Below are 27,868 nucleotides of genomic sequence, written 5' to 3'. Positions count from 1 at the left end.
CCCCATGGTTTTGTGTGTTTTTTCTGGGTTCACTGGTTTCCTCACGTACTCCAAACATCTGTTTAAGGTGAATTTGAGACACTTAGTTGTCCAATGTGAATGTGTGTTACATTAGTTTGCTATATAAATAGGTGAATCACACACACACACACACACATTTTCAGAACCGCTTGTCCCATACGGGGTCGCGGGGAACCGGAGCCTACCCGGCAACACAGGGCGTAAGGCCGGAGGGGGAGGGGACACACCCAGGATGGGACGCCAGTCCGCCGCAAGGCACCCCAAGCGGGACTCTAACCCCAAACCTATCACACAGCGGGTCTTGGCCAAACCTGATGCACCACCAGGCCACCACACTTTGTTTTGCAGTCTCATAATTAAAATAATAAAAGCAAAAAAGTACAACTAGTCTTTTGATTTGCTTGCATTAGAATGTATTTTATTAGGTACTGCTTTGCTCCTGCTGAGTAGCACACCTGAGTGGAGTTCAGAATGTGCAGTATGTGTTTTCTCCCCATGTTCACAACGCACAGACATGTACGGAAGAAGACAAAAAGTAGTGTGAGCCACTTCTCTTACGGCGAAAACCACAAGACTCAGCAGCCCTAACCCTAGAGATAAGAATTTACAGACAACCCATATCTGCACGTACTCGGAATTTGACTTGGTTGATGCTCATCTGCTCACTCAGACACATTTAACACATAATAAAAGACATTACAGATGCTGTACAGCATTTAAGTAAAAGAGCAAGTAAAGTTAATGTAAAGCCTGGATAATGTGCTGTAATCTTGTTTTGTCCCATATGGTCGCTCCCCAAAAGCAGACAGTTATTATGGAGGTGAGGGTGGACTGAGTGAGGGCAGCGTAGAACTGCCTCAACAGTGACTGTGGTAAGTGGAGTTTAACTGTCTCAGAAAATAAATTTTCTGTTGACCCTTCTTTATGACTGAAGCGATACTGGATTCCAAAACTTCACCCTGGTCTCTGTTAAACCATAGATATTGATGGGGTGAGTGGGACCAAGGCTTTTCCTGAAGTCCACGATCATTTCTACAGCCTTCAGAGCATTAAACTCCAGGCTGTTACAGGAGCACCGTCTGTAAGCACCACCGCATATGTGTATGAGACCGAACAAAGCAGTACCTTCCACAAACTTAAGATGTACAGATGCCCCTCTGGAGGAACAGTTGTTGGTGTAAAGCAATGTGGGCCCAAAATATTACAAATTCTACTGAATCGCGATGATGCAGTTATGGTTAGACCTCCAACATAAACATTCATTCGCTCACACACACTCACTCCCACAACCCAGCTATTCATTTGTTCCACTGAAGAGAATAAATGTATCTCCCAAAGCGAACATGCAATAATGCTGAGTTTAAATACACACATGGTTACCATGCTATGAGGTGGAAAGGCTTCCCTCTGTGCCACCCCTCCTTATGAAAACCAAATTTTCAATTCAAACACAAGCTTTAGTGAAGTCAAGAACCAGAGAAGTTGAGCGGTTTGCCGCAATTCATGGTGGGGCTCCTCCTGCGCACTTCTGTTGGCTCACACTTGTGTGCTCACTTACGAAGATCTCTTAGAAATTTCATGACTTTTCTTATCTTAGTGTTATTCTTACTGTCACATAATGTTTTCATAGTGTTTTATCATCGTATTAAACCCATATAATTAAAGCAGGAATTGTTTAAATGAATGTCCTTAAAGCTGAAAAGGCAAAGGAAAGCCTTTAAAACTGTCATGTGTAGTATGTGCTTATATTGTTTGTTTCTGGGATTTTCACCAAATACTCAGAGTGAGGAGGCCCACAGGAGGCTGAACTGGAAGAAGAACCTGAGGTTCATAGAGAAACACAACCTGGAAGCTTCACTAGGCCTACGCTCCTTCACCATGGGGGTCAAACATTTCGCTGACATGGTTACTTCCTCAAACTTAAACCACAATCATTAAAAGATAAGGACTGACCACCGCTGACACCACCCATGGAAATGAAGGCAGCGTAAACACTAAAGTTCTTCTTGTCTGATAAGTGATACAGTTTCAAAATCCAAAGACAGATGTGAGATATAACAGATGAGTTAAATGACTAAACTCATGTTACATGTGGTTATAAGTATAAACAGGACCAGGGAAGGGTGTTTATTTACTGAGTCCAACACAGAGCAGAAATGGTCCTAATCTAATAAGGTCTGATAGAACCCAGCATACTGTATACGGCACAAAGGAGCTTCTGAGGAAATTGATCAATGTGTGTTTGTGCAGGCAGAAGAGGAGCTGGATGCCACTTTCAACTGACTGAGAGAGTGTCTTCCTCTCAGCTCTATCCTCCTCTCCACACTCTCTCTGTCCTGTAACGTCTAGACCATCACACCCAAGTTCCATCCCAAGGCTATCTGATGTACCGCATGCCAGAAGGACCAAACTCCCGGCTGCTGGACAACGATGGTGGAAATCAAAGATTACAACGATCTCCCAACAACCTTTCACTCTGCTGTTTCTTCAGCTGAAACCACCTTCTTCCACAGTAAACTATAGTCTGCAGTCAACCACCCTCACAGACCTTCACATTCCTAGTCTGTCCTCCTCCTCCATCCTCTTTCACCGCTGATGATTTCACCTTGTTCATCAGAGACAAAGCGAATTCCATCAAGGACAAGTTCTTAGCATTCAACTGCCCCCCCAAATATCCTGGACCTCCCAACAAAGTCACATTCTCAGTTTTTAACCCCTGTCAGAAACTGAAATCTCCAACCTGATACCACTGAGCCCCCAGAGACTGTGTGCTGTCTTCAAACTGCTTACCTGCAGCAAGGAAAATGCTGCTACTTAGTTTAGGGGAAAGCTGAACGCTGCAGTACATATCGGGTCCTTCTTTAGGGTGATGAGAAGGCTCTGCAGTACACTGCTGCTACTGTGGGCCCTGTGTCTGTCAACCTCTCTTTTCGACTGTCCTCTTTCCGCTTCTACAAGGGGGGTGAGTCAGCAAATCAGCCCAAATACGGGGTGGCACGGTGGTACAGCAAGTAGCGCTGCTGTCTCACAGCACCTCGGCTGTGTGAGAGAATGTGGGCTCGATCCCCGCTCAGTCTGTGTGGAGTTTGCATGTTCTCCCCATGTCTCTGTGGGTTTTCTCCGGATGCTCTGGTTTCCTCCCACAGTCCAAAGACATGCTGTTCAGGTTCCCCCATAGTGTGTGAGTGACACAGAGAGAGCGTGTGTCACTGATGTATGGATGAGTGACCCATTGTAAGTAGTGCATCTAGCAGTGTAAATCACCTTGGTGAACAGGGTCTGTGGGCTGGTAACACTACATAGTATTCATTGTAAGTTGCTTTGGAGAAAAGTGTCTGCTAACTGAATAAATGTAAATACATCAAACTCAGATAAAGTAGCTTGTGCTTATCTGTCAACATCAGCATCATCTCAACATTTTGTAAAGGAAGAAGACTGGGTGTTTAAAAGCAACTTTTTTCCTGTATCTATATGCTACACAACAAATTAATAATTACAAAAACATTTACTTGATTTTCTCATTTCACAGTAAGAAATGTGACATTAAAAATCAAGGACACAGTTTTAAGAACCTAAGAGTCAGCAAATATTCAGGAATAAACCTTTTTTTCCCTTGAGACTATCTTGACAACAGCAGTGCAAAAATTTCCATTTCTATGCTGATAGACAATAAATAAAATAACAGTATAATATGGCAGTCTCTGTTTTGTTTTGCAGCTAGGAGACTAGGGAAAGAACTGGTTTCTTTGGATGACCAGAAGTAAGAATAACCTGTGTGAAACTGTCAATTGGCCTGTGTATCCAATAGTGTGATATTCGTGGCTAATGACACATATTCTCATATGTGTTTAACATTGTTTTCAAAAATACACCTTTCATGTAAACAGGTCAAATATGACTGAATTAAAAGAATTAATTAATTTTCAAAAATATTAAATGAGTGGCAATAAAAGGAAAAGAAAATGTGCAAATAATTTTTTATTTGCATTGTCATCAAAAAGCAAAAATGTGTTTATTTGATTGCATTCCTATGTATTTTATTAGGCCTCTTCATTCTTGCCGAGCGGCACATCTGAGAGGAGGCAAAATCATGCTCAAAATGTGGAAGAAACACCAGCTGCACATTTTCTCAGTCCAAACACATGTGTGAAAACAAAAGGTTGTCGTAAACTGCTTTGCTTACTGAAAGCCACAAGAGTGAAAGAGCTCTAAGCCTAAGGTACGAATTTATTGCCCGTGTGCATTTGAACATACTAAGAATTTAAGTTGATCAGTGTTCATTTATGCACACTGATGAACAGAAACTTCAGCTGTTGATCTATTTGTGATTTTATCTACATATTTGCATTTGTTGTAAATTACCACATGTCACTTCAGCCACAGATGGATATCATCTTAAGATCAAGTCAAATGATTGAATTTCCTTTGCACTGACTCACAGTTAGAGAGTATTGTGTGCTTGCAAAATGCAACCATTTCTAGTCAAAACCTGGAAAGAAACCTTGTGTGTCTGCAGCTATTCACTCCTGAGACGCAGTCATGATTTTTCTACTAAAAAAGAATAAATATATCTCCAAAAGCATAAATGTTCCAACGCTCGGGTCTACTGTAAATGCACCTTATACAGAACACTATGCTATTAAATTAAGTCACATGTTTAAGGGTGGGACTTGGACAACGTCCAAGAAATACAACCAAAAACCTTTTGTTGCATGGTCTTTCAAATTTGAAAAGTGACAGAGAAAACAAATAAGTTTGTATTTGGAAATGTACCTTTCTCTTTAAACCTTCCCTAACTCTAAGCGTTTAACAGCAATGGCAGCTTTTGCTCTGCTCAGAAAACAGTAAGGAGTATCCCTAACCCTAACCCTAACCCTCCCTGTTCTTCTTCACCTCAACCGTTTACATGAAAACAATGTAGTTTGGTTCATCAGGGTCGACATCACTTCACATCACCGTAAAATCTATACACAGAACATGAGAAATTAACAATATGACACAAAGTAGGGGGGGAAACACAAACTCTGAGACTGTCTTATCCATAGGATTGTCCAGGCTTCTAAACATCTGACTTGTCCTCCTGTTCCACATGGGGCAGAATTCTGTCATTATGGTCACTGCTTACGTTGTTTGAATTCTATTTACACAAAATAAATTCTGATCTCACTTGCAATAAGGAACTAAATGAAAAGGTCAACAGATTCATTCACATGCTCATACACACGTAAGCTCTTTGTGCATATATGTACATCACATGTATTGTGTCTGTGTGTAGAAACTTCCCTTGCATTGTGACTCACACTAAGAAAGATATGTGATCTATACCCTAAAATTCACGAGATATCAACTCACATTTAGGAGAAATGCCTTACAAAAACAAAAAGCAAGGCGTCCGTTTACCCCGCCCGGTATGGGGTCACCGGGGCCCCACCCTGGAGCCAGGCCTGGGGGGGGGGCTCGCATGCGAGCGCCTGGTGGCCAGGTCTATGCCCACGGGGCCTGGCCGGGCTCAGCCCGAAGCCATAACGTGGAGCCGCTCTTCGGTGGGCTCACCACCTGCCGGAGAAACCGTAAGGGGCCGGTGCATTGTGAGTTGGGCGGTGGTCGGGGCCGAGTGCCCGGCCGACCCAAACCTCGGGCGCCAACTCTGGTTTTTGGGACTTGGAATGTCACCTCACTGGCGGGGAAGGAGCCTGAGCTGGTGCGGGAAGTTGAGAGATACCGTCTAGATATAGTCGGGCTCACTTCCACTCACAGCTTGGGTTCTGAAACCACTCTACTCGATCGAGGGTGGACTCTCCACTATTCTGGCGTTGCCCAAGGTGAGAGGCGGCGGGCTGGTGTGGGCTTACTAATAGCCCCCCAGTTCAGCCGCCATGTGTTGGAGTCTACCCCGGTGAATGAGAGGGTCATCTCCCTACGCCTTCGGGTCAGGGAACGGTCTCTCACTGTCGTTTGTGCTTATGCGCCTAGCGGCAGTGTAGAGTACCCGGCCTTTTTAGAGTCCTTGGGGGGTGTGCTGGAAAGCGCTCCCACTGGGGACTCTGTCGTTCTACTGGGGGACTTTAACGCCCACGTGGGCAGCGACAGTGATACCTGGAGGGGCGTGATTGGGAGGAACGGCCTCCCTGATCTGAACCCGAGTGGTGAGTTGTTATTGGATTTCTGTGCTAGTCGCGGTTTATCCATAACGAACACCATGTTCATGCATAAGGGTGTCCACCAGTGCACTTGGCACCAGGACACCCTAGGTCGGAGGTCGATGATCGACTTTGTAGTCGTTTCTTCTGACCTTCGGCCATATGTCTTGGACACTCGGGTGAAGAGAGGGGCTGAGCTGTCAACTGATCACCACCTGGTGGTGAGTTGGATTCGATGGCGGGGGAAAAAGCTGGATAGACCTGGCAGGCCCAAACGCATAGTGAGGGTCTGTTGGGAACGTTTGGCGGAGGCCCCTGTCAGAGAGGTCTTCAACTCCCACCTCCGACAGAGCTTCAACCAGATCCCGAGGGAGGTGGGGGACATTGAGTCCGAATGGACTATGTTCCGCTCCTCCATTGTCGGTGCGGCGGTTCGGAGCTGCGGCCATAAGGTCTCCGGTGCCTGTCGCGGCGGCAATCCCCGAACACGGTGGTGGACACCGGAAGTAAGGGATGCCGTCAAGCTGAAGAAGGAGTTCTATCGGGCCTGGCTGGCTCATGGGACTCCTGAAGCAGCTGACAGGTACCGACGGGCCAAACGGAGCGCGGCTCTGGCAGTCGCCGCGGCAAAAACTCGGGCTTGGGAGGAGTTCGGTGAGGCCATGGAGGAAGACTTTCGGTCGGCCTCAAAGAGATTCTGGCAAACCGTCCGGCGACTCAGAGGGGGGAAGCGGTGTTCCACGAACACTGTTTACAGTGGAAGTGGTGCGCTGCTGACCTCAGCTGAGGATGTTCTCGGGCGGTGGAAGGAGTACTTTGAGGATCTCCTCAATCCCTCCGACACGCCTTCCGTAGAGGAAGCTGAGGCTGGGGACTCGGAGGGGGACTCATCCATTACCCTGGCTGAAGTTGCTGAGGTAGTCAAAAAACTCCTCGGTGGCAAGGCTCCGGGGGTGGATGAGATCCGCCCCGAGTTTCTCAAGTCTCTGGATGTTGTGGGGCTGTCTTGGCTGACACGCCTCTGCAGCATCGCGTGGAGTTCGGGAACGGTGCCTCTGGACTGGCAGACCGGGGTGGTGGTCCCTCTTTTTAAGAAGGGGGACCGGAGATTGTGTTCCAACTACAGGGGGATCACACTCCTTAGCCTCCCTGGGAAAGTCTATGCCAGGGTACTGGAAAGGAGAATCCGACCGATAGTCGAACCTCGGATCCAGGAGGAGCAATGCGGTTTTCGCCCTGGCCGTGGAACACTGGACCAGCTCTATACCCTCACTAGGGTGCTGGAGGATTCGTGGGAGTTTGCCCATCCAGTCCATATGTGTTTTGTGGACCTGGAGAAGGCATTCGACCGTGTCCCTCGTGGCATCCTGTGGGGGGTACTTCGGGATTATGGGGTTCGGGGCTCGTTGCTACGGGCTGTTCGTTCCCTGTATGACCGGAGCAGGAGCTTGGTTCGCATTGCCGGCAGTAAGTCAGACCTTTTCCCGGTGCATGTTGGACTCCGCCAGGGCTGCCCTTTGTCACCGATTCTGTTCATTATCTTTATGGACAGAATTTCTAGGCGCAGTCAGGGAACGGAGGGTGTCTGCTTTGGTGGCCGCGAGATCTCGTCTCTGCTTTTTGCGGACGATGTGGTCCTGTTGGCTTCATCAAGTCAAGACTTGCAGCGTGCACTGGGGAGGTTTGCAGCCGAGTGCGAAGCGGCGGGGATGAGAATCAGCACCTCCAAATCCGAGGCCATGGTTCTCAGTCGGAAAAAGGTGGATTGCTCCCTCCGGGTTAGGGGGGAGTTGCTCCCTCAAGTGGAGGAGTTTAAGTATCTCGGGGTCTTGTTCACGAGTGAGGGAAAAATGGAGCGGCAGGTCGACAGACGGATCGGTGCGGCGTCCGCAGTAATGCGGTCATTGTACCGGTCTGTTGTGGTGAAGAGGGAGCTGAGTCGTAAGGCGAAGCTCTCAATTTACCGGTCGATCTACGTTCGTACCCTCACCTATGGTCATGAACTCTGGATCATGACCGAAAGAACGAGATCGCGGATACAAGCGGCAGAAATGAGTTTCCTCCGCAGAGTGGCTGGGCGCACCCTTAGGGATAGGGTGAGGAGCTCAGTCACCCGGGAGGAGCTCGGAGTAGAGCCGCTGCTCCTCCGCATCGAGAGGAGCCAGTTGAGGTGGCTCGGGCATCTGTTCCGGATGCCTCCTGGACGCCTCCCTGGGGAGGTGTTCCGGGCTTGTCCCACTGGGAGGAGGCCTCGGGGCAGACCCAGGACACGTTGGAGAGACTATGTCTCCCGGCTGGCCTGGGAACGCCTTGGGGTTCCCCCAGAGGAACTGGAGGAGGTGTGCGGGGAGAGGGAAGTCTGGAGTACTCTGCTCGGACTGCTGCCCCCGCGACCCGGCCCCGGATAAAGCGGAGGAAGATGGATGGATGGATGGATGCCTTACAAAAACAGAAATTTAAACTCTTTACTGCTCATTCTAATAAACTGCTATAAGAAATGTACTGTCCACTGGACTTCTGCACTTGAAGTTAATAACCACCCTTACCCAGAACTGCAGCGTAACACTGAAAAACTGCTGTGCTGATCTACACACTGCTGACCCCTCCTGGAAAGAGCAGAGCAGGCAGCCTCATCACACATGTGACTCTTACCCTTCTTTCTCAGTTTAAAGTAAATCTTTCAATACTTCCTCCTAGTCTGTCATTCAGGAAGACCTCCCAGTAAAGCATCCCTCTGCAACCTCCCAGCATGACAGCTTATCTCCTCAGGACCAGACTTGTGCCTACAATAAGTCAGCTAAGCTTCCTCTTGCCATGGTAACAAATAGATCCTCAGAGAAAAGAAAAAGACTCTACAGGTGGCTGTGGAAAATGTTGGACCTGTGTCTGTGTGCACTGATTCCTCCCTCTCCAGCTTGCAGTTCTACAAGACGGGCAAGTTACTGTGGATCAACACAGCTTATTATACAGGAAGACTGACAACTGAAGGCTGACGACACATCCAAAAATCCCCATGAAAGAGATAAAGAATACAACGTGTATCCTGCCCAGAATAGGGTCACCGGGACTTACCCCCTGGAGCCGGGCCTGGGGGTAGTGTTCCTGGGTGAACGGCTGGTGGCCGGGCAGCCCACGTAGCCCGGCCGGACTCAGCCCAAAAAGGCAACTTGGGGGGCCATGTGGGGCCACCACCCACAAGGTGGTTGTATCCAACATGGGAGTTGGATGCAATGCCTTTCAAACAGCAGGAGGGGGCGTCACGGACCCTTGCAGCAGACACTGGCTCTTGGCACATGGAATGTCACCTCACTGAGGGGGAAGGAGCTGGAACTGGTGTTGGAGGCTGAAAAATAGTTTGGCCTCCACTCACAGTGTGTTGGGGGTATGGGGATACTCACAAGCCCCCAGCTGGCTACCATACAGTTGGAGTTTGTTCTGGCAGATGAGAGGATCGCCTCAATGACACTTAGGGTTGCAGAGAGAAAAACTTTGACTGTTATTTCTGTTTATACACCAAACAGCCATTCAGAGTATTCAGCTTTCTTGGAGACAACCCAAGAACCCGCTGGTGGACTTCGGTGGTAAGGAAAGCTGTCAAGCTGAAGAAGGAGGCCTTTTGGGTCCATGGGGGGACGCTACACTTTCCATAAACACTTGTTCATACTGAATTTATTTGCATTACTTTCACTGATTTCTATGTTTTTTTTGCATTGTGTTGAATTAATTCATTAACTGGTCAGCAAATCTGTGCACCGTTACATTGCAGGTATGACCAGACAGAAAGCAGTTGTCAGAACTAAAATAATGTAAATTATTGACACTAGGAGCTGCTGCATCAGTCCTGATCAGTGGTACAGAAATATTGTAGTGGTTCTCATTGAGCACCAGGGGGAACCATAATCCAGGTCTTAAATATGTCATCTTAAAAGTTCTCCTTCTGTCATGCAATATCTCCTATTTAGTTATATTTGTGATATTTGTGTCCCCGTCCCTTTGCTGTGCTCTCTAAACTTTCCTGTAATATAGAAATAGATTTTTGTTCTTGAAATGCTGATTTTTCTTTTTTTTGGAAACACATTCTACTCTGAGAAGAGTCATACATACAAAGTAAAGCAGCATTGTAGTCAAGAGACCAAATCTAAAGCCCAGCTCAAGTCAAATCCCATTTATGTAGCACTACTTGGAACCCACTGTTCACCTCTTTTGATCCACAGCCATCGAAATGCCCTCAGGAGCAGCTATATTAATGGACTTGCCTCCTGCCAGCCCTATACAGTGACTTTCCAGGAAAGCCTCTGCAGTTCACTTCAGTGTTCACACACCTTGTCCTCCAGCCTTCTGAGTAACAGTTCCACCAGCTCTTCATACTTTATTTTCCTCTTCTCACTGGTCTTCTCCATCTGCTCTTCCCACTGGACTGCAAGCTCCACCAAGATGACTTGCTGGAAAGCTTCAGAAGGCAGCATGATGCACTGGCTGGAAATCTAGGGTGTCTTCCTAAGTTGACCATCAACTCCTAATGTTGTGATGTCACCAGAAACCCAGAAATGGTTCTGGGTGTCAGTTCTACTCTGTCAACCTTGACAAATGCAGTGGCCTACTTTGCCAGCCTTCAGGTCCTGCCTTGAGCACCTAATCATAGCAAAATAGCAGCCCTCATTCATCATTCGTGTGCAGCTGCTGAGAATGTGTTCCAGCATCCCTGTCTTTCAACATAATGAACATGATGGAGAATTAACTCCCCATCTGAACAGGTTAGATGGTCTTGTGAGCATGTCACAGACTGCCTGCAAACACAACTTGATATGCTGAGCCTCTGCTCTCCTAAGCTCTTCCCAAAACACCTTGCATCCCAGAACCTGTTTGCACCTTGTCTACACTCCCTGCTGCTACATCCCTACCATCCTCGTCATTTACCCTTCAGTTGCTGAGAGCACCTCCTGCTGAATCAGATTCTGCTTCTCCTGTTACTGGATGTAGTCAAGAAACACTGCCACTGAGCCCACTTCCATGGTGGAGCTGAGATTCGGTCTCCTGTATTGCTGTCCATGCACTCCACGTCCTTCCTGTCCTCACCTCGATGAGAGCTCCAGCAACCTTTGGATCAACCAGGTCCCTGTACTGTACCAGTTTTCCTCACTGATATTACCCTAAACTCCTCCTCAAGGCTCTGGAATGGTAAATTTAGCTTGTTTCTCTGCCTGTACAAGGCAGTGCTACTTAAGCTTCAACGCAGACCAAGCCACCTATGAAGACAGCAGCTTATCCTTCTCTCAAGTCGCTTGATGGATGACAAAGAGACTTTGTGAAACAGAAGGAGCCAGGGAATTTCTGGCAGGATGCCATGCAGATATACCTGTGCTTTAAACCTACCTGGAGGTTCTGACTTGCTCAGCTTCCATCCACAGTGCAAAGACATACATTCCAGTACGAAGTGCTGCAAACGGTCATGTTCCTGGTCAGTAATGTTCATGCTCAAGGGCACCAACAGCTTGTTCTGCTATTGTAGAAAACCCACCTGTCCCAATAAAGGAATCACAAGCATATAATAAATTATATACAGACTAGCTTCTATATATGGCTTGACTAACCCTTCTGTTATAGACATTTCAGTTGCAATTTTTTGCAGATATCTACACTTCCCAATTTGTTTGTTAATTTATTTTAAAATATATTTCTTCAGGATGGCAGAGCACCAAGTAATGCTGCTTCACAGCACCTGGCTGTTTAGGTGGAGGTTTGAATCCAGTTCAATCTGTGTGGAGTTTGCATGTTTCTCCCTTTGTCTGGATGGGTTTCAGCTTCACTGGTAACTCTGAATTGCCCATGGTTTGTGACTGTGTATATCTGCCCTGTGATGGTCTGGCGTCCTGTCTAGGATGTACCCTTCTTAGCTTTGCACCTGTGCTTCTAAGATCTGCAGCACTGCAACCCTGTCTTGGACAAGCAGAAAGTGTGTGAGTGATTTTTTCTAGTGGGTCTGAAACAATCCAGAGGTCATGAAGAATGTGACTCAAGGCAACAAGTCCAAGTTCTGGAGTCCAGAATTACAACACTGAGCTCATATCACTAGATTGGATGTGTGTCCTGACTTATTAAGAGAAAGCACTGTACACCAAAATGTGCTGCTGCAACTTCTTTGGACTTGAAAATAAAACTTCTTTACATCTGAGTGTAAAATCTGTGAGGACTGAGAAAGAAAGACAAGGAAAAAGATAAAAACAAACCACACCAACCACTTCTCAGTTTGTGCTTATCTTCACCATTGCAGGAAGTCTAACATTGCAGTCAACGTGAAAACGATTTGAATTCTGAGAGCACACAGGCAAAAGCACCTCAACTGAGGACCAACTCTTCTTTGGGTCAGACTAAGGAAAGGGTACGGTAAGGACCATTGATTCCTTTCATTCAGGGATGTGCACCAGTAAAGCAGTTAATGACAGCAGTTCTGTGTTTACATTTACTAGAATCAGGTTCATGTCAATACCTTAATCCATTCCTGTACTTCCATGGAGACCTTGCTGATAATTTTTTCTTGCTTTTCACACTTGTGTTCTTACAGTGGTTAGCGTGCAAGAATGCATGTCCTGCAGATTCTCTGTCTAGCAGTCATCGTTGCCTTGTGCCACGCTTCTCCGGACACCACCCTGAATGACCAGTGGGAACTGTGGAAAAGTCAACATGAAAAAATGTACACAGAGCAGGTGAGAAGTGGACAATATGACATAGAGCAGGTGGGAAAGAACTAACTCTACAGCCAGAGAGGGGCTTGAACCTGGGTCCTTCAAGTCCTTTGATACCAAAGGCAGTGGGGTCAACTACTGCACTACCCGTCAACCTTTTACTCATACAACAGTCTGTAACCTTGAGTATGCATTTGCTGTCAGTGATGTTTGTTTAGCTGACATCTGTGTCCACAGCAAATTACAGAGATGGGTTAACACTAGTAAATTGGGCAAATCTTTTAGTCAGCAGTGTTTGTTAGAAATTACAAATAAATAGCAATTATATTTGTACCCTAAAACTACCATAATAAGCTATTACCTCACAACTTACAATAGCAAAATTTTCTAATTTAAATTTAGTTGACCCTTGAACAACACGGATATGAACTGTGCAGGTCCACTTTTATGCAATTTTTTTTTCAATAAATATATTGGAAAATTGTTTGGAGGTTTCTGACAATTTGAAAAAACTTGGAGATGAACCGCATTGCCTAGAAATATCAAAAATTCTAAGAAAAAGTAAGGTATGTCATTAATGCATAAAAATATATATGTAGATACTAGTCTATTTTATCATTTTATCATTTTCTACCATAAAATATACTCATAATACATATAATCTCTAAAGTGTTTTGTATCATATAAGAGAATACTAATGCAGGTACTGACAGACAGACAGGTGGACAGACAGACTTACAGTGCTTAGAGCTGCTATTTTTGGATTTGAAGGTTGCAGGTTTGATCGCCACCTCTGGCTGTAACACCCTTAAGCAAGATACACACACACACACACACACACACACACAGAGTTTCCGAACCGCTTGTCCCATATGGGGTCGCGGGGAGCCGGAGCCTACCCGGCAACACAGGGCGTAAGGCCGGAGGGGGAGGGGACGCACCCAGGACGGAACGCCAGTCCATCGCAAGGCACCCCAAGTGGGACTTGAACCCCAGACCCACCAGAGAGCAAGACCCAGTCCAACCCACTGCGCCACCGCGCCCCCTATCTTAAGCAAGATATTTACCTTAAATTGCTCCAGTAAAATTACCGTAAACAGGTAAATAATTGTAAGTGGTTTTGGAGAAAAAGTGTCGCATAAATAAATGTCAGCTTGTGATACTGATAAACGTATCAATATTTTCTCTTTTCTCTACCTTACTTTATTGTAAGAATACAGTATATAATCCATATACCATAGAAAATACGTGTTATTTGACTGTTAATGTTATCAGTAAGGTTTCCGGTCAACAGCAGGCTATTAGTAGTTAAGTTTTTGGGGTGTCAAAAGTGATACGTGGATTTTTGACTGTGCGGGGGGTCAGTGTCCTAACCCCGATGTTGTTCAAGGGTCAACTGTACAAGCCTTCGTGAGGTCAATCACCATAAAAGATTAGTACTTTGCCCCCATGTATGGTAGGGTTCCTCCTGTACATCTCAGGTGCCTCACAGCTGTACGATAACTTACACTTACAAGCATCTCCTAGAAATCTCATGACTTTTCTTATCATAGTGTTACACTGTTTCTGCTACAAAATGTGTTTCATAGGGTTTTATCATAGTGTTTCATTAGAGTGTTTTCATAGTGACTTTTACTTTGTTTTCATATTGTTAATCAGTGTAAAATGCACATAATTCAAGAAGAAAGCTGAAATACAGGTCTGAAAAACTGAAAGGCAAAGGAAAGCCTTTCTGATCGGTTTAAAGATCGGTAAGCATCACTGTTACCTACTGTGCCATACTGACCAAAAAAAGAATAAAACAACAACATAAAAAAAGATATATATAATGAAGGACAATAAAAGCCAAATAAACAATGAAGTTTAAAATTGTCATCTCTACATATGTGCTTATATTGTTTGTTTCTGGGTTTTCACTACGTACTCAGGGAGAAGAAGCCCACAGGAGGCTAGTCTGGGAGAAGAACCTGAGGCTCATAGAGAAACACAACCTGGAAGCTTCACTAGGCCTGCACTCCTTCACCATGGGGCTCAACCATTTCGCTGACATGGTAACTTCCTCAAACTCAAACCACAACTGCTAAAAGATGAGGACTGACCATTGCTGACACCACCCATGGAAATGAAGGCGAACACTAAAGTTGTTCTTGTTTGATAAGTGATACAGCACCACACCTCAGAAACTGGTGTGAGGGTCCAACAGATGAGTTAAATGCTTAAACTGCACGTTAAAAGTGGTTGTAAGTGTAAACAGGAAGGGTGTCTATTTACTGACTCCCACACAGAGCAGAAATGGTCCTGATCTAATAAGGTCTGGGCCAGCTGGTTCGAGCTGCTGCCTTTGGACCCAAAGGTTGCACGTTTGATTCCAAGCTCCAGCTGTAGTACCTTTGAGCAAACTCTACTATGCTAATAAAATTACCCTTTTGTATAAATGGGTAAAAAATTTTAAGTAGCATAATGCTGTAAGTTGCTTTGGAGAAAAGTGTCAGCTAAATGAATACATGTAATGCAACTAACAGGACCCAACATACTGTACAAAGCACAAATAAGTTTTCTGAGGAAACAATGCCTCTTTATGCAGACAGAAGAGGAGGTGGACGCCACTTTCGACTGTCTGAGAGAAGAGCCAGATGACTTCCTGTCTGGAAACGACACATTCAAGCCACCACAAGACGCCACAATCCCAAAATCTGTGAACTGGAGGACCAAAGGCCTGGTCAGCCCAGTAAGAAATCAGGTATACAAAGAACCTGACAGGAGGATTGTGGGATGTTCGAAGACAGACACGTAAAGACCTCAAAATTAGGAGACAGTGAGATTAGGGAATAAATCTGACTTGTCTGAAAGGGATCTTACTACGGCCTGGAAACTGACAGTCACATGACCCAGGGCTGTTCTGTGAGTTGTCAGATGAACAAATGTTGAAATTTGCTATTCTACTTATACACTCCCTTCCTGTGTTTGTGAGTAACACCAAATCCAGGCATTAGAAAACTGTACCTGTGAACTTCCTCAGTTCATTGCAGGTACAACAGGTATGACCTTCCTCTTTTCTCTTTGCACCCTGACTGGGCTGTTGTTTCCAGGGGCACTGTGGCTCCTGCTGGGCTTTCAGTGCAGTGGGGGCCCTGGAGGGGCAGATGGCACGAAAAAATCGCAGGATGATACCACTGAGCCCACAGAACCTGATGGACTGCAGCACCCGTTATGGTAACCATGGTTGCAAAGGTGGCAATGTGCGCAAGGCTTTTACCTACGTCATTGAGAACAAGGGCATCGACTCGGACAAATTTTACCCCTACAAGGCAAAGGTGAGCTCACCCAGGACCTTCTAAGAGACACTCAAACTAGTAGCACTGTTAGCAAACTCAAAAGTTTCAAGAATGTCTGCAAATCTGTCTCTTCTTTAGTGTCAATGAAGCCATGTGTTGCTCTGTATTAGTGTCAGACTGCGTGCTGTATTCACACTATTCACCTGCAGGAAGGGAAATGTCGCTACTCAGTTAAGGGGAAAGCTGGATACTGCAGGAAGTATCGGGTCCTTCCACAGGGTGATGAGAAGGCACTGAAGAAAGCTGTTGCCACCGTGGGCCCTGTATCTGTCAGCATCTATTCCAAACTGCCCTCTTTCCGCTTCTACAAAAGGGGTGAGTGAACAAAGTCAGCCCAAATATACCAAACACAGATAAAGTAGCTTGTGCTCATCTCTCAACATCAACATTTAGGAAAGGAAGCTAACTGATTGTTTTGAAAACAAGTTTCCTTCTGTATTCAAAGGCTACACGACAAATTAAAAATCACAGCAATGTTTACCTGATTTTCTTGTTCCACGGTATGAAACTGTACATTCAGCATAAATGACATTCCCTTCGAGAACCAGAGAAAATCATTTCTCTGCAAACCTTCAGCAAAGAACACCGGCAAATGTATGGAAATTTTTTTTTGCGTGACACATCCATTTCAGTGCTGATAGTGGGTAAACACGGAGTTCATCACATGATTTCACAATGAAAGACATGATTTAAAAAAAGCATAATCTCCACTAGGTCAGGGTAAGTGCTATACAGACAATGTAAATAAAAGGCTCATACAAATATATAAGAATGGAATGTAACAATCAGAAGGGGGGGCTGTGCAGCGACTCTCGAGTTTGAGCCCCGCCCCTCTCGGCCCTGCGCCATGCATTACTGGGTAGGCACCGGCTTGCCGCGGCCCCGCTCAGGACAAGTGGTTGTTAACATTAGTTGGCTTGGTTATAATAATCAACTCTTACCCAAATGTATTATACTTCAGCTTTACTACCACATGGAAAATATTCTGGAGCACTTAAGGCAATATGCGATTAGACATATGAGGATTTTTTTCAGTACCCAGAGTTCCTCCTCTGCGTGTTTGGAGAGGGGTTCAAAATTGGCTCAGCCGTCGTGGACTTTGCGTGTTCTCCCCATGTTTGTGTGCGTTTCTTCTAGGTTCTCTGGTTTCCACATACTCCAAACATGTATTTAAGGTTAATTTGTGACACTAAGTTGTCCAAAGTATGTGAATGTGTGTTACATTAGTCTGCTGTATAAATAGAAGAATCATTACAGGTAGTTTAGTACAGTATATCGAATATTGCAGGTCACCTTGGACAAATGTATGAACTAAATTCTAGTTACTCACAGGATACTACTGCTCTTCTGTCTTGGCAGGAATATATCACGATCCAAAATGCACTCTGAAACCCAGCCACGCAGTGCTGGTAGTGGGGTACGGCACAAAGCGTGGGAAGGACTACTGGCTTGTGAAGAACAGGTGGGACTGATTCAGTTCTATTCACACTGAGAAACACAAACATGAACCAAATAAATGTATCTTCATGTCAAATCCTTGGTAATATGCAGTGGTTCTTGGGTATGACAAGCAGAAATGACAAATTATGAAATAATTATAATGATCTTTATCCATTTTTTTTCTCGGAAGTAGGATGCACAATAATTTGAGCATCGATAACAGTCATACATGATGTCAATTATAGATCTTCAAAAGCTGTAGCACTCAGTCACCAGAGGTAAAAATCTTAAGATTAAGTATATAAATGTGGGTGTCTCTGTTTGTTTTGTTTTCCAGCTGGGGAACAGGCTGGGGGAAGAACGGATATGTTCGGATGGCCAGAAATAAAAAGAACCTGTGTGGAATTGCCAACCGGCCTATATATCCCATAGTGTGATATTACTGGCTGATCAGACACATTCTAATATGTGTCCAAGACTGTTTCAAAATACAATCTTAATGTAAACCTGTCAAATATGGCTGGTGAAGTATCACAATTAAAACAATGAATTCATTTTCAAAAAATATTACATGAGCAGCAATAAAAGCAAAAAAAAAAGTACAAACAGTCTTTTTTATTAGTTTGCATTGTCGTGTATTTTATTCGATCTCTTTGCTCCTGCTGAGCGGCACATCTGTGTTGAGTTCAAATCCAGCTCAGAACGTGCAATACATGTTTTCTCCCAATGTTCATGTTCAGACTTCTCCTAAAGTCCACGATCATCTCTACAGCCTTCAGAGCATTAAACCCCAGGTTGTTATGGCAGCAGCAGCTGACCACATACTGTTCCTCCTCTCTGTAAGGACCATTGTGTTGGCGTTATGAAACCAGTCGAAGCAGTGTCACCTGCAAACTTAAATAGATTCACAGATGCCCCCATTAAGCAGCAGTTCGTGTAAAGCAATATGCAACCGAAATATTATGAATACAATAAATTGCATTGAATCACGATAATGCAGTTATAGTTAGACCTGCACAAACACATTCTTTCACACACATCCACTCCTGAGATCCTGCTGTTAACTTTTTCACTCTAGGGAATAAACAGAACTCGCAGAGTGAACATGCAATAATTCTGAGTCTAAATAGAGCTTATAAAGAACATTATATGCAATAAATGAAAGTTCAAATCCTGATCACTACCAAAATAATTACAGCCATCAAACAGAATACAGCTGAATAGAAAGTTGCAATATGTGCAGTGTAACTGTTGTCCATCATTATACCAATTGTGTTTATTATTCACAGCCTTGAACTAATATTTGCTGTCAGGACTACTTATATTTATAGATATATCTAGGTGTATGTTTGTGTGTGTGTCTACTTATATTTATTTGTTAAACTGATGCCTCTGTCCATAGTGATGTACAGTTACAGAGTGACACTGGTAAATAGGGTCTGCTTTGTTCTGAGCAGCACACTTTTACTCTGTGTTTATGTGCAAAAAAGCTTCTCTTGCATAGTGAACTCACACTAACAAGGTGATGTACTGTGCTAGATCCACTGCAGCAAAGTCCTCACAGTCATTCGCACATTTGTACAGCAGAGAAACGTAACACGCATCCATATACACATAATAAATGCAACTGAGAGTCAATAACTTGCCTCAAATGGATTGCTTTGAGCTGTGGGAGGAAACCCACAGAAACACGGGGACAACATGCAAACTCCACACAATGAGCAGGGATCGAATCCGTATCACACAGCACAACCCAGGCCCTGTGAAAAAAAACATGTAAGTTAACACTGTAAATTCACTTGCATTGCTTTCATTGAAATCTTTCTGTTTCATTTTTTTTTTTTTTGCATTGAATGAATGCTAAAAAATTGCACAGAATTAATAATTCACTAGTTTTCTGAAGTCAGGCAAGATTGTACAGTATGATTACAGGTATGATCGGACAGAAAGCAGTTTTCAGAACCAAAAGATTTAGGTTTCATGAGCTCAAGTACAAGGAGCTGCTGCATCAGTTCTGACCACTGGCACAGAAATCTTGTAGTGGTTCTCACTGAGCACCAGAGGGAACTGTAATCCAGATCCTAAAAATGGCTTCTTGAAATTTCTCCTTTTGTCATTGCAGTATTTCCTATTTGCTTATATTTGTGTCCCCATCTCCGTGCTGTGCTCCCTCAAAGCCTTCATTTAACATAGTAATGGTTTACATGTATGTATATATAGATACTGTAAATATATTTATTTATTTATTTACTTACGTATGATGAATGATGTTTTCTCTTTTGTCCGATGGAACCATACTGTGCCTGACATGGCTGCTGTTATCTAGCCAAATGTCCTGTCCCCTGGACAAGTTGCATTGTTTGGGGAGCTTCTCTTTGGACTTGCTTCCAAGCATGCTGTTTGTACTGATGCTTGGAATAACGGCCTAGACGCATCAGACTGTGTGTCCATTCGAAAATTAATTTCACAGTTTGTTGTGAGATAGACGCGGATCCCCCGAGTGTCGAGTTTGATAAAGTTCTCAACAGGAGAATGAACCAGCTAGGAGGTAAAGGATCTCTGTTTTGGAGAGGTTGAGTTGTAGATGGTGATCAGACATCCAGGCAGTGATGTCTGATAGGCAGGCAGAGATTCGCGAGGAAATGTCTGTAGCTCTGTCCATGGGAGCTGATGACAGAACCAAGGGAAGGGATGCAAATGGAGAAGACTAGGGGGCCCAGTACCGAGCCCTGTGGAACACCAGTTGAGAAAGGCCGCGGGGATGACTGGGAACAACACCAGACCACTTGGTAAAACGTACTTGATAGGTAGGACTCAAACCATTACAGTGCAGTTTCTTTGGTGGCAAGCTGTCCATGAGTGCAGAGGAGAACTTAATGGTTAATTGAGTTGAATGATGCAGGCAGGTAGAGGAGGATGAGGACCATGGGGAGGTAGGCCTCTCCAGCTTACTGGAGAGCATCTGATACTGTGAGGAGAGCAATTACGGTGGAATTCCATCCAGAACCCAGACTGGTAACTGTCAAGGAAATCATTCGGGGTGAGGAACGGAGACAGCTGATGACAGGTTTCCCGTTCTAGAGTTTTGGATAGAAGAGGGAGGAAGGAGACCCGGCATTTAGTTTTGGACAGAGTCAGGATCCCCCTGCACTGATGGCCCAGAGAGGGTTGCTTCAACATCAGTGAAATGGGGGAAGTTTTGAAGTGGGGTGCGAAACAGCCAGAGGATATCTGTCACATCCGATGAGTAATAACCCCTGCGATAACAGGAGGCCCAAACCCACACACTTGTTCATAATCGGATGTTCAACTATCAACAGCTATAAAAGCAACCAAGAACAGAGCTAAAGCTGCGGATTCTTGATCAACGCTCTATTGCCTTTCTTGCGATAGCCTAGCAATCTTTGTTCATTCACTAGTTTCCCACATCCTGTCCCGTCACATGGGTGTTTGTGTTCATGTCCTAAGTTCTGTCTTGTCTGAGTCATTCTTCACGCCACTCCAGCTCCCATGTTCCAGTCCTGTATGTTGTGACGCCTCTCCGTTCTAATCACTTTTCTGTTTCATTTATTAACTTGCACACACATCCATGTCTTTGTTCTATGTTTATTGCATCTGCACTGTATTTTCCAGTTTGCACTGTGCACTAATAAATACACTCTTAACAAGGGGTCCTTACTCTTTACGCCCATGTTTAGACGTTACAGCAATATGCATCCATGTCGGACTCATCCCTGGATGCGAAAATAGCAAGGAGTTGGTGATCCTGGAGATAAAAGAGATAAGTTACAAGGACATGCCGTGTAGGAGAGGTGAAGAGATTGAATCGAAAGAGCGGGCTCTAGTTTTGTGTGACAGAAGGAGGAGGGCAGAGTAAGGAAAAGAAGAAGGTGAAGAATCTGTGTGGGTTGTTGACTGCAGACTATAGTTTACTGTGGAAGATGGTTTTAGCCAAAGAAACAGCAGGCAGGAAGGTTGCTCAGAGCTCCTTGTAAACTTCCCGGTCCATGAGAGTCTTTTATTTCTGTCACCATTGTTCTGCGGCTCGGAGTTTGGTCTTGTTGGCATAGAGTACATTTGTTAGTCACGGGGTGTCAATGAGTAGTACTGGTCTAGTTGTTGGAGGACCAGAAGAGTCTAGAGTGGAGAATAGGGCTGAGAGGAAGACACTGCTAGCATTGTCTGTGGACAAGTGTGAGAATTTTGCAGGAAAAGGGAAAAGGATAGTGCAGCAAAGGAGAGGGAAGTGGGCAAGAGAGACTTTAGGTTGCGGCAGAAAGTGACAGAGGGTACAGAAGAAGGAGATGGGTTAGTAGTGATAATTCAGGGCTGGAAGGAGATGAAGAAATGGTCAAAACATACATTGTAGTAACAGAGAAGACAGGAAACCACAGTTCTGAGAGAAGACACGGGTGATTTCTAACCTTGTGAGCCTCACAAGACTGGGATATGGAGAAGTCAAAGGACTGCAGATGCGACAGAAGGCTTTTTTGCATGAATGTCCACAACACGCAGGTTGAAATGACCCAGGAGAATAACAAAGCGTTGTCCCCGGGGAGAGTACTCAACAAGATGTCAAGGTCATCCAGGAAGCGGCCAGGAGGGTGATGGAGAATGACCACTAAGAATGTACTCTGGTTTCTCCTGTTGAGAACATTTCAGTTAGAATTTTTTGCAGGTATGTAAATTTGAAACTGTATTTATTAGAAAAATTTTCTTCAGAAAGGCAGTTAGATAAAGCCTGTGAGTGATTTTTTCAGACGCAGAAACAATACTTATGTGACATAAAAGGAAGACTATCCAAGTGGAAGTCATTAATGGTTCGGTCCAAAACAAGTCATAGGTCATGAAGAATGTGACTCAAGGAAACCACGAGTCCAAGCTGTAGAGTCCAGACATACAACACTTGAGGTCATATCATTAGACTGGATGCGTGTCTTGACTTACTGAGATAAAGATCTGGAAAGTGCTCCTGGTACATCTTTGAACATGGAAATAAAACATTTTCATATTAGAGAATGAATAATTAAGAAAGACAAACCACACAAACCGACTATTTATCAGTTTCTTTGTCTCTTAAACCATTACAGGAAGTTCATAATTTTGTGGTCTATGTCTACAGGCTTTATATTTTGAGAGCGCACAGGCAAAGGCACCTCAACTGAGGACCAACTCTTATTTGGGTCAGACTAAGGAAAGGGTACGGTAAGGACCAGTGATTCCTTTAATTCAGGGAGGTGCACCAGTAAAGCAGTTAATTACCGCTGTTTTGTGTTTACATTTACTAGAATCAGGTTCATGTCAATACCTTAATCCATTCCTGTACTTCCATGGAGACCTTGCTGATAAGTTTTTCTTGCCTTTCACACTTGTGTTCTTACAGTGGTTAGTGTGCGAGAATGCATGTCCTGCAGATTCTCTGTCTACCGGTCATCGTTGCCTTGTGCCACGCTTCTCCGGACACCACCCTGAATGACCAGTGGGAACTGTGGAAAAGTCAACATGAAAAAATGTACACAGAGCAGGTGAGAAGTGGACAATATGACATAGAGGCTTCTCCTGCAAACTTATGTACATGTCCTAGAAATCTCATGACTTTTACCACTGTTATATGTTAATGTTACATAATATTTTCATAGTCTTTTATCATAGCATTAAACTCATATAACTCAAACAAAAAAAGTTTCAATGAATGTCTTAATACTGAAAAAGCGAAGGAAAGCCTTTCTGATCAGTTTAAAGCTTAGTAGGCATCAGTATTACCTGCTACGCCTCTATACTGCCATGAAACAAAAGAATAAAGTTTTAAAAAATTAAATAAGAGAGATAAACAAATTTAAAAATTGTCATATGAACACATGTTTAGATTACTTGTTTCTGGATTTTTACATATGTACTCAGAGAGAAGAAGCCCACAGGAGGCTGGTCTGGGAGAAGAACCTGAGGCTCATAGAGAAACACAACCGGGAAGCTTCACTTGGCCTGCACTCCTTCACCATGGGGCTCAACCATTTCGCTGACAAGGTAACTTGCTCAAACCATGATCATTAAAAGACCAGGACTGACCACTGGTGACACCACCCATTTAAATTAATACAAAGCAAACACTGAAGTTGTTCTTGTCAGATTAGTGAGAGAGTTCCACACTCCAAAGACAGGTGTGAGATAGACCAGATGAATTAAATGACTAAACTGCATGTTAAATGTGGTTAAAAGTGGCAGGGAATGGTGTCTGTTTACTGACTCCCACAAAAGCTGAAATGGTCCTAATCTAATAAGGTCTGATAGGACCCAGCATACTGTACACGGCACAAAGGAGCTTTCTGAGGAAACTGATCAATGTGTGTTTGTGCAGACAGAGGAGGAGCTGGACTCCATGTTGAACTGCCTGAAAGAAGAGACAGATGCCATTCAGTCTAGAAACGACACCTTCAAACTACCGCAAGACATTCCCATTCCACCATCTGTGGACTGGACGACCCGAGGCCTGGTCAGCCCAGTAACAGATCAGGTAAACAAACAACCTGACAGGAAGATTATGGGATGTTGAAGGTCAGACATGCACAGACCTCAAAATTAGGAGACAGTGAAATTAGGGAATAAATCTGACTTGTGTGAAAAGGTCTTAGAGCCTGGAGACTGATGGTCACATGACCCAGAATTATGTGGGCTCAGATGGTAAATTTCTCCTTGCACACTCCTTTCCTGTGTTGATAAGTAACAACCTATTCAGGTATCAGCAAACTCTATCTGTGAACTTCCTCAGTTTCTCACAGTTACAACAGGTGTAACTTCCCTCTTTTCACTTGTCTGACTAAAGCTGCTGTTTTCAGGGTTTCTGTGGTTCCTGCTGTGATAAACTGGCAAGATGATACCACTCATTCCACAGAACCTGATGGACTGCAGCATCAGCTATGGTCACCTTGGTTGCAACAGTGGCCATATGCACAACGCATTTACCTACGTCATTAAGAACACCGGGATCGAATCGGACAACTTTTATCCCTATGAGGCAAAGGTGAGCAGCATCAGGATCTTCTAAGAGACACTCAAATTGGTAGCGCTGTTACCAAACTGAAAATTTTCAAGCATGTCCATAAACCTTTTTTTCCGCATACCAATTTAAGGTGCGTTTATGCTGTGATCACATTTCCTGGACTTCAATAGTGTGAGCGAAGCCACGCATTGCTCTGTTTTAGTGTGACTTTGTGCTGTATTCACACTGCTTACCTGCAGGAAGGGAAATGTTGCTACTCAGTTCAGGGTAAAACTGGACAATGAATGGACTTCAGGTTCCTTCCTCATGGTAATGGGAAGGCTCTGCAGTACGCTGTTGCCACCGTGGCTCCTGTATCTGTCGCCATCTCGTCCACTCTGGACACTTTCCGCTCCTACAAGGGGGGTGAGTGAGTGAAGTCGGGCCAAATACACCAAACAAAGATAAAGCAGCAATATGCGATTCTGCATATGAGCACTGATTTCAGTACTCACAGTTCACCCTCTCGAAGCATGTGGGTCTTAGGCTCTGTGTTTGAACACAGGTTGAAAACTGGCTCAGTCATTGTGGAGTTTTAATGTCCTCTTGATTCCTCTCACACATTCCAAACACAGGCTGCATTACAAAAAATATCAATATTACATGCTGACAGTGAATAAATAACATTGTAACATAATAATCTCTGTTTTGTTTTATTTTGCAGTTGAGAGACTAGGGAGAGAGCTGGTTTCTTCAGTTGGCCAGAAACAAAAATAACCTGTGTGGAACTGCCAACTGTCATGCAGAACTGAGGATGCCGGGACGGCTGGACCCAAGAGCGGGATCGTTCATCTGAAATCAAGGGGTCAGGCGAGTTCTCGTTGTCGAGGGCAGGCAAAGGGTCGGTCGATCAGCGGTCAGAATGAGAACGAGGATCCAAGGACGTGGTCAGGGAACGAAGCTAAGGGTCAAAAACCGGAGAACAGATACAGGAAACAAGGAATGTGGAAGAGTAGGACGTAGCGCAGGAGGACAGTTGTCTCAAATGAGATTCCACGAGTGTACGGGAGCTGAGGAGAGTCTTTTAAAGGTCAGTGGTCAGTCAGGTGCTTGATTGGTGTCAGGTACTGTCTATTATGGTGCAGCCGTGGACATGACACCAACTGGCCTGTGTATCCAATAGTGTGATATTAGTGGTTAATTAGAAACATTCTAAAATGTTCTCAACATTGTTTTTAAAATACACTTTTCATGTAAACATGAGTGAAGAATCACACACACATTGTCTGAATCGCCTCCCCCATTCAGGGTCGTGGGTAGCCAGAGCCGAACCCGGCAACGCAGGGGAGAAGGGGACACACGCAGGACAAGACGCCAGTCTGTCGCAAGGCACCCCAAGCGGGACTGGAACCCCAGACCCGCTGGAGAGCAGGACCCGGTCTAAACCACTGCGCCACCGCACCCCTTGAGTGAAAAATCAATTAAAGATAATTCATTTTCAGCAATGAGCAGCATTTCATGAGCAGCAATAAAAAAAAAAAAAAATTGCAAATAATTTTTTTCTTTGTTTGCATTACCATATATTTTATTAAGTCTCTTTGCTCTTGCTCAGCGGTACATCTGAGTGGAGGTGAAATCCTGCTCAGAATGTGCAGCTGGTGTTTTCTCCGCATTTTCTCAATCCAAACATATGTAAACCTAAGATAAGCTCAAAGCCTAAGATAAGAATTTCTTGCCAAAGTGTGTTTGAACATACTACGAATTTCACCTGGTCAGTGTTCATTTATGCACACTGAAGAACAGAAACTTCTGCTGTTTATTTTTATTCTATCTACATTTTTGCATTTGTTTTTAATTACCACATGTTGCTTTAGCCTCAGATGGACATAACTTTCTAATTAAGTCAAATGATTGAATTTCTTTTACAGCGAGTCACAGCTAGAGAGTACTGCGTGCTTGCAAAATGCAACCGTTTCTAGTCAAAACCTGGAAATAAACCTTGTGTGTGCAGCTATTCACTCCTGAGACCCAGTCATTATTTGTCCACTAAAAAGAACAAATATATCTCCAAAAGCATAAATGTTCCAATGCTCGGGTCTACTCTAAATGCACCTTATACAGAACACTATGCTATTAAATTAAGCCACATGTTTAAGGGTGGGACTTGGACAACGTCCAAGAAATATAACCTTTTGTTGCATGGTCTTTTAAAATTGAAAAGTGACAGAGAAAGAAAAAATAGTTTGTATTTGGAAATGTACCTTTCTCTTTAAACCTTCCCTAACTCTAAGCGTTTAACAGCAATGGCAGCTTTTGCTCTGCTCAGAAAACAGTAAGGAGTATCCCTAACCCTAACCCTAACCCTCCCTGTTCTTCTTCACCTCAACCGTTTACATGAAAACAATGTAGTTTGGTTCATCAGGGTCGACATCACTTCACATCACCGTAAAATCTATACACAGAACATGAGAAATTAACAGTATGACATAAAGTAGGGGGGGAAACACAAACTCTGAGACTGTCTTATCCATAGGATTGTCCAGGTTTCTAAACATCTGACTTGGTTTCCTGTTCCACATGGGACAGAATTCTGTCATTATGGTCACTGCTTACGGTGTTTGAATTCTATTTACACAAAATAAATTCTGATCTCACTTGCAATAAGGAACTAAATGAAAAGGTCAACAGATTCATTCACATGCTCATACACACGTAAGCTCTTTGTGCATATATGTACATCACATGTATTGTGTCTGTGTGTAGAAACTTCCCTTGCATTGTGACTCACACTAAGAAGGACATTCTCACATTTACGAGAAATACCTTACAAAAACAGAAATTTAAACTCTTTACTGCTCATTCTAATAAACTGCTATAAGAAATGTACTGTCCACTGGACTTCTGCACTTGAAGTTAATAACCACCCTTACCCAGAACTGCAGCGTAACACTGAAAAACCGCTGTGCTGATCTACACACTGCTGACCCCTCCTGGAAAGAGCAGAGCAGGCAGCCTCATCACACATGTGACTCTTACCCTTCTTTCTCAGTTTAAAGTAAATCTTTCAATACTTCCTCCTAGTCTGTCATTCAGGAAGACCTCCCAGTAAAGCATCCCTCTGCAACCTCCCAGCATGACAGCTTATCTCCTCAGGACCAGACTTGTGCCTACAATAAGTCAGCTAAGCTTCCTCTTGCCATGGTAACAAATAGATCCTCAGAGAAAAGAAAAAAGACTCTACAGGTGGCTGTGGAAAATGTTGGACCTGTGTCT

The 27,868-nt window shown here is 44.3% G+C and overlaps 1 protein-coding gene and 1 pseudogene across 2 annotated transcripts; both read left to right on the top strand.

The window, feature by feature from the left end:
- Positions 1-12,439: 12,439 nt before the first annotated feature.
- On the top strand, positions 12,440-18,194 carry LOC108930365 (cathepsin K-like). Of its 2 annotated transcripts, none has more exons than XM_029248207.1 (8): positions 12,440-12,540; positions 12,724-12,865; positions 14,773-14,895; positions 15,429-15,584; positions 15,934-16,158; positions 16,329-16,494; positions 17,539-17,641; positions 17,957-18,194. In XM_029248207.1, the coding sequence occupies exons 2-8, from the start codon at positions 12,740-12,742 to the stop codon at positions 18,054-18,056; spliced, it is 999 nt and encodes a 332-aa protein (XP_029104040.1). In that variant the 5' UTR covers positions 12,440-12,540; positions 12,724-12,739; the 3' UTR covers positions 18,057-18,194. The 2 variants fall into 2 exon arrangements, with proteins under 2 accessions (XP_029104040.1, XP_029104039.1); XM_029248206.1 differs by having other exon boundaries at positions 12,442-12,545.
- Positions 18,195-21,380: 3,186 nt separating this feature from the next.
- Positions 21,381-25,910, top strand: LOC114909410 (cathepsin K-like; annotated as a pseudogene).
- Positions 25,911-27,868: the final 1,958 nt, after the last annotated feature.

The sequence above is a fragment of the Scleropages formosus genome, chromosome 23 (genome assembly GCF_900964775.1).
Source record: "Scleropages formosus chromosome 23, fSclFor1.1, whole genome shotgun sequence".
NCBI lineage: Eukaryota > Metazoa > Chordata > Actinopteri > Osteoglossiformes > Osteoglossidae > Scleropages > Scleropages formosus.
This window is presented reverse-complemented; position numbering and strand designations above follow the sequence as displayed.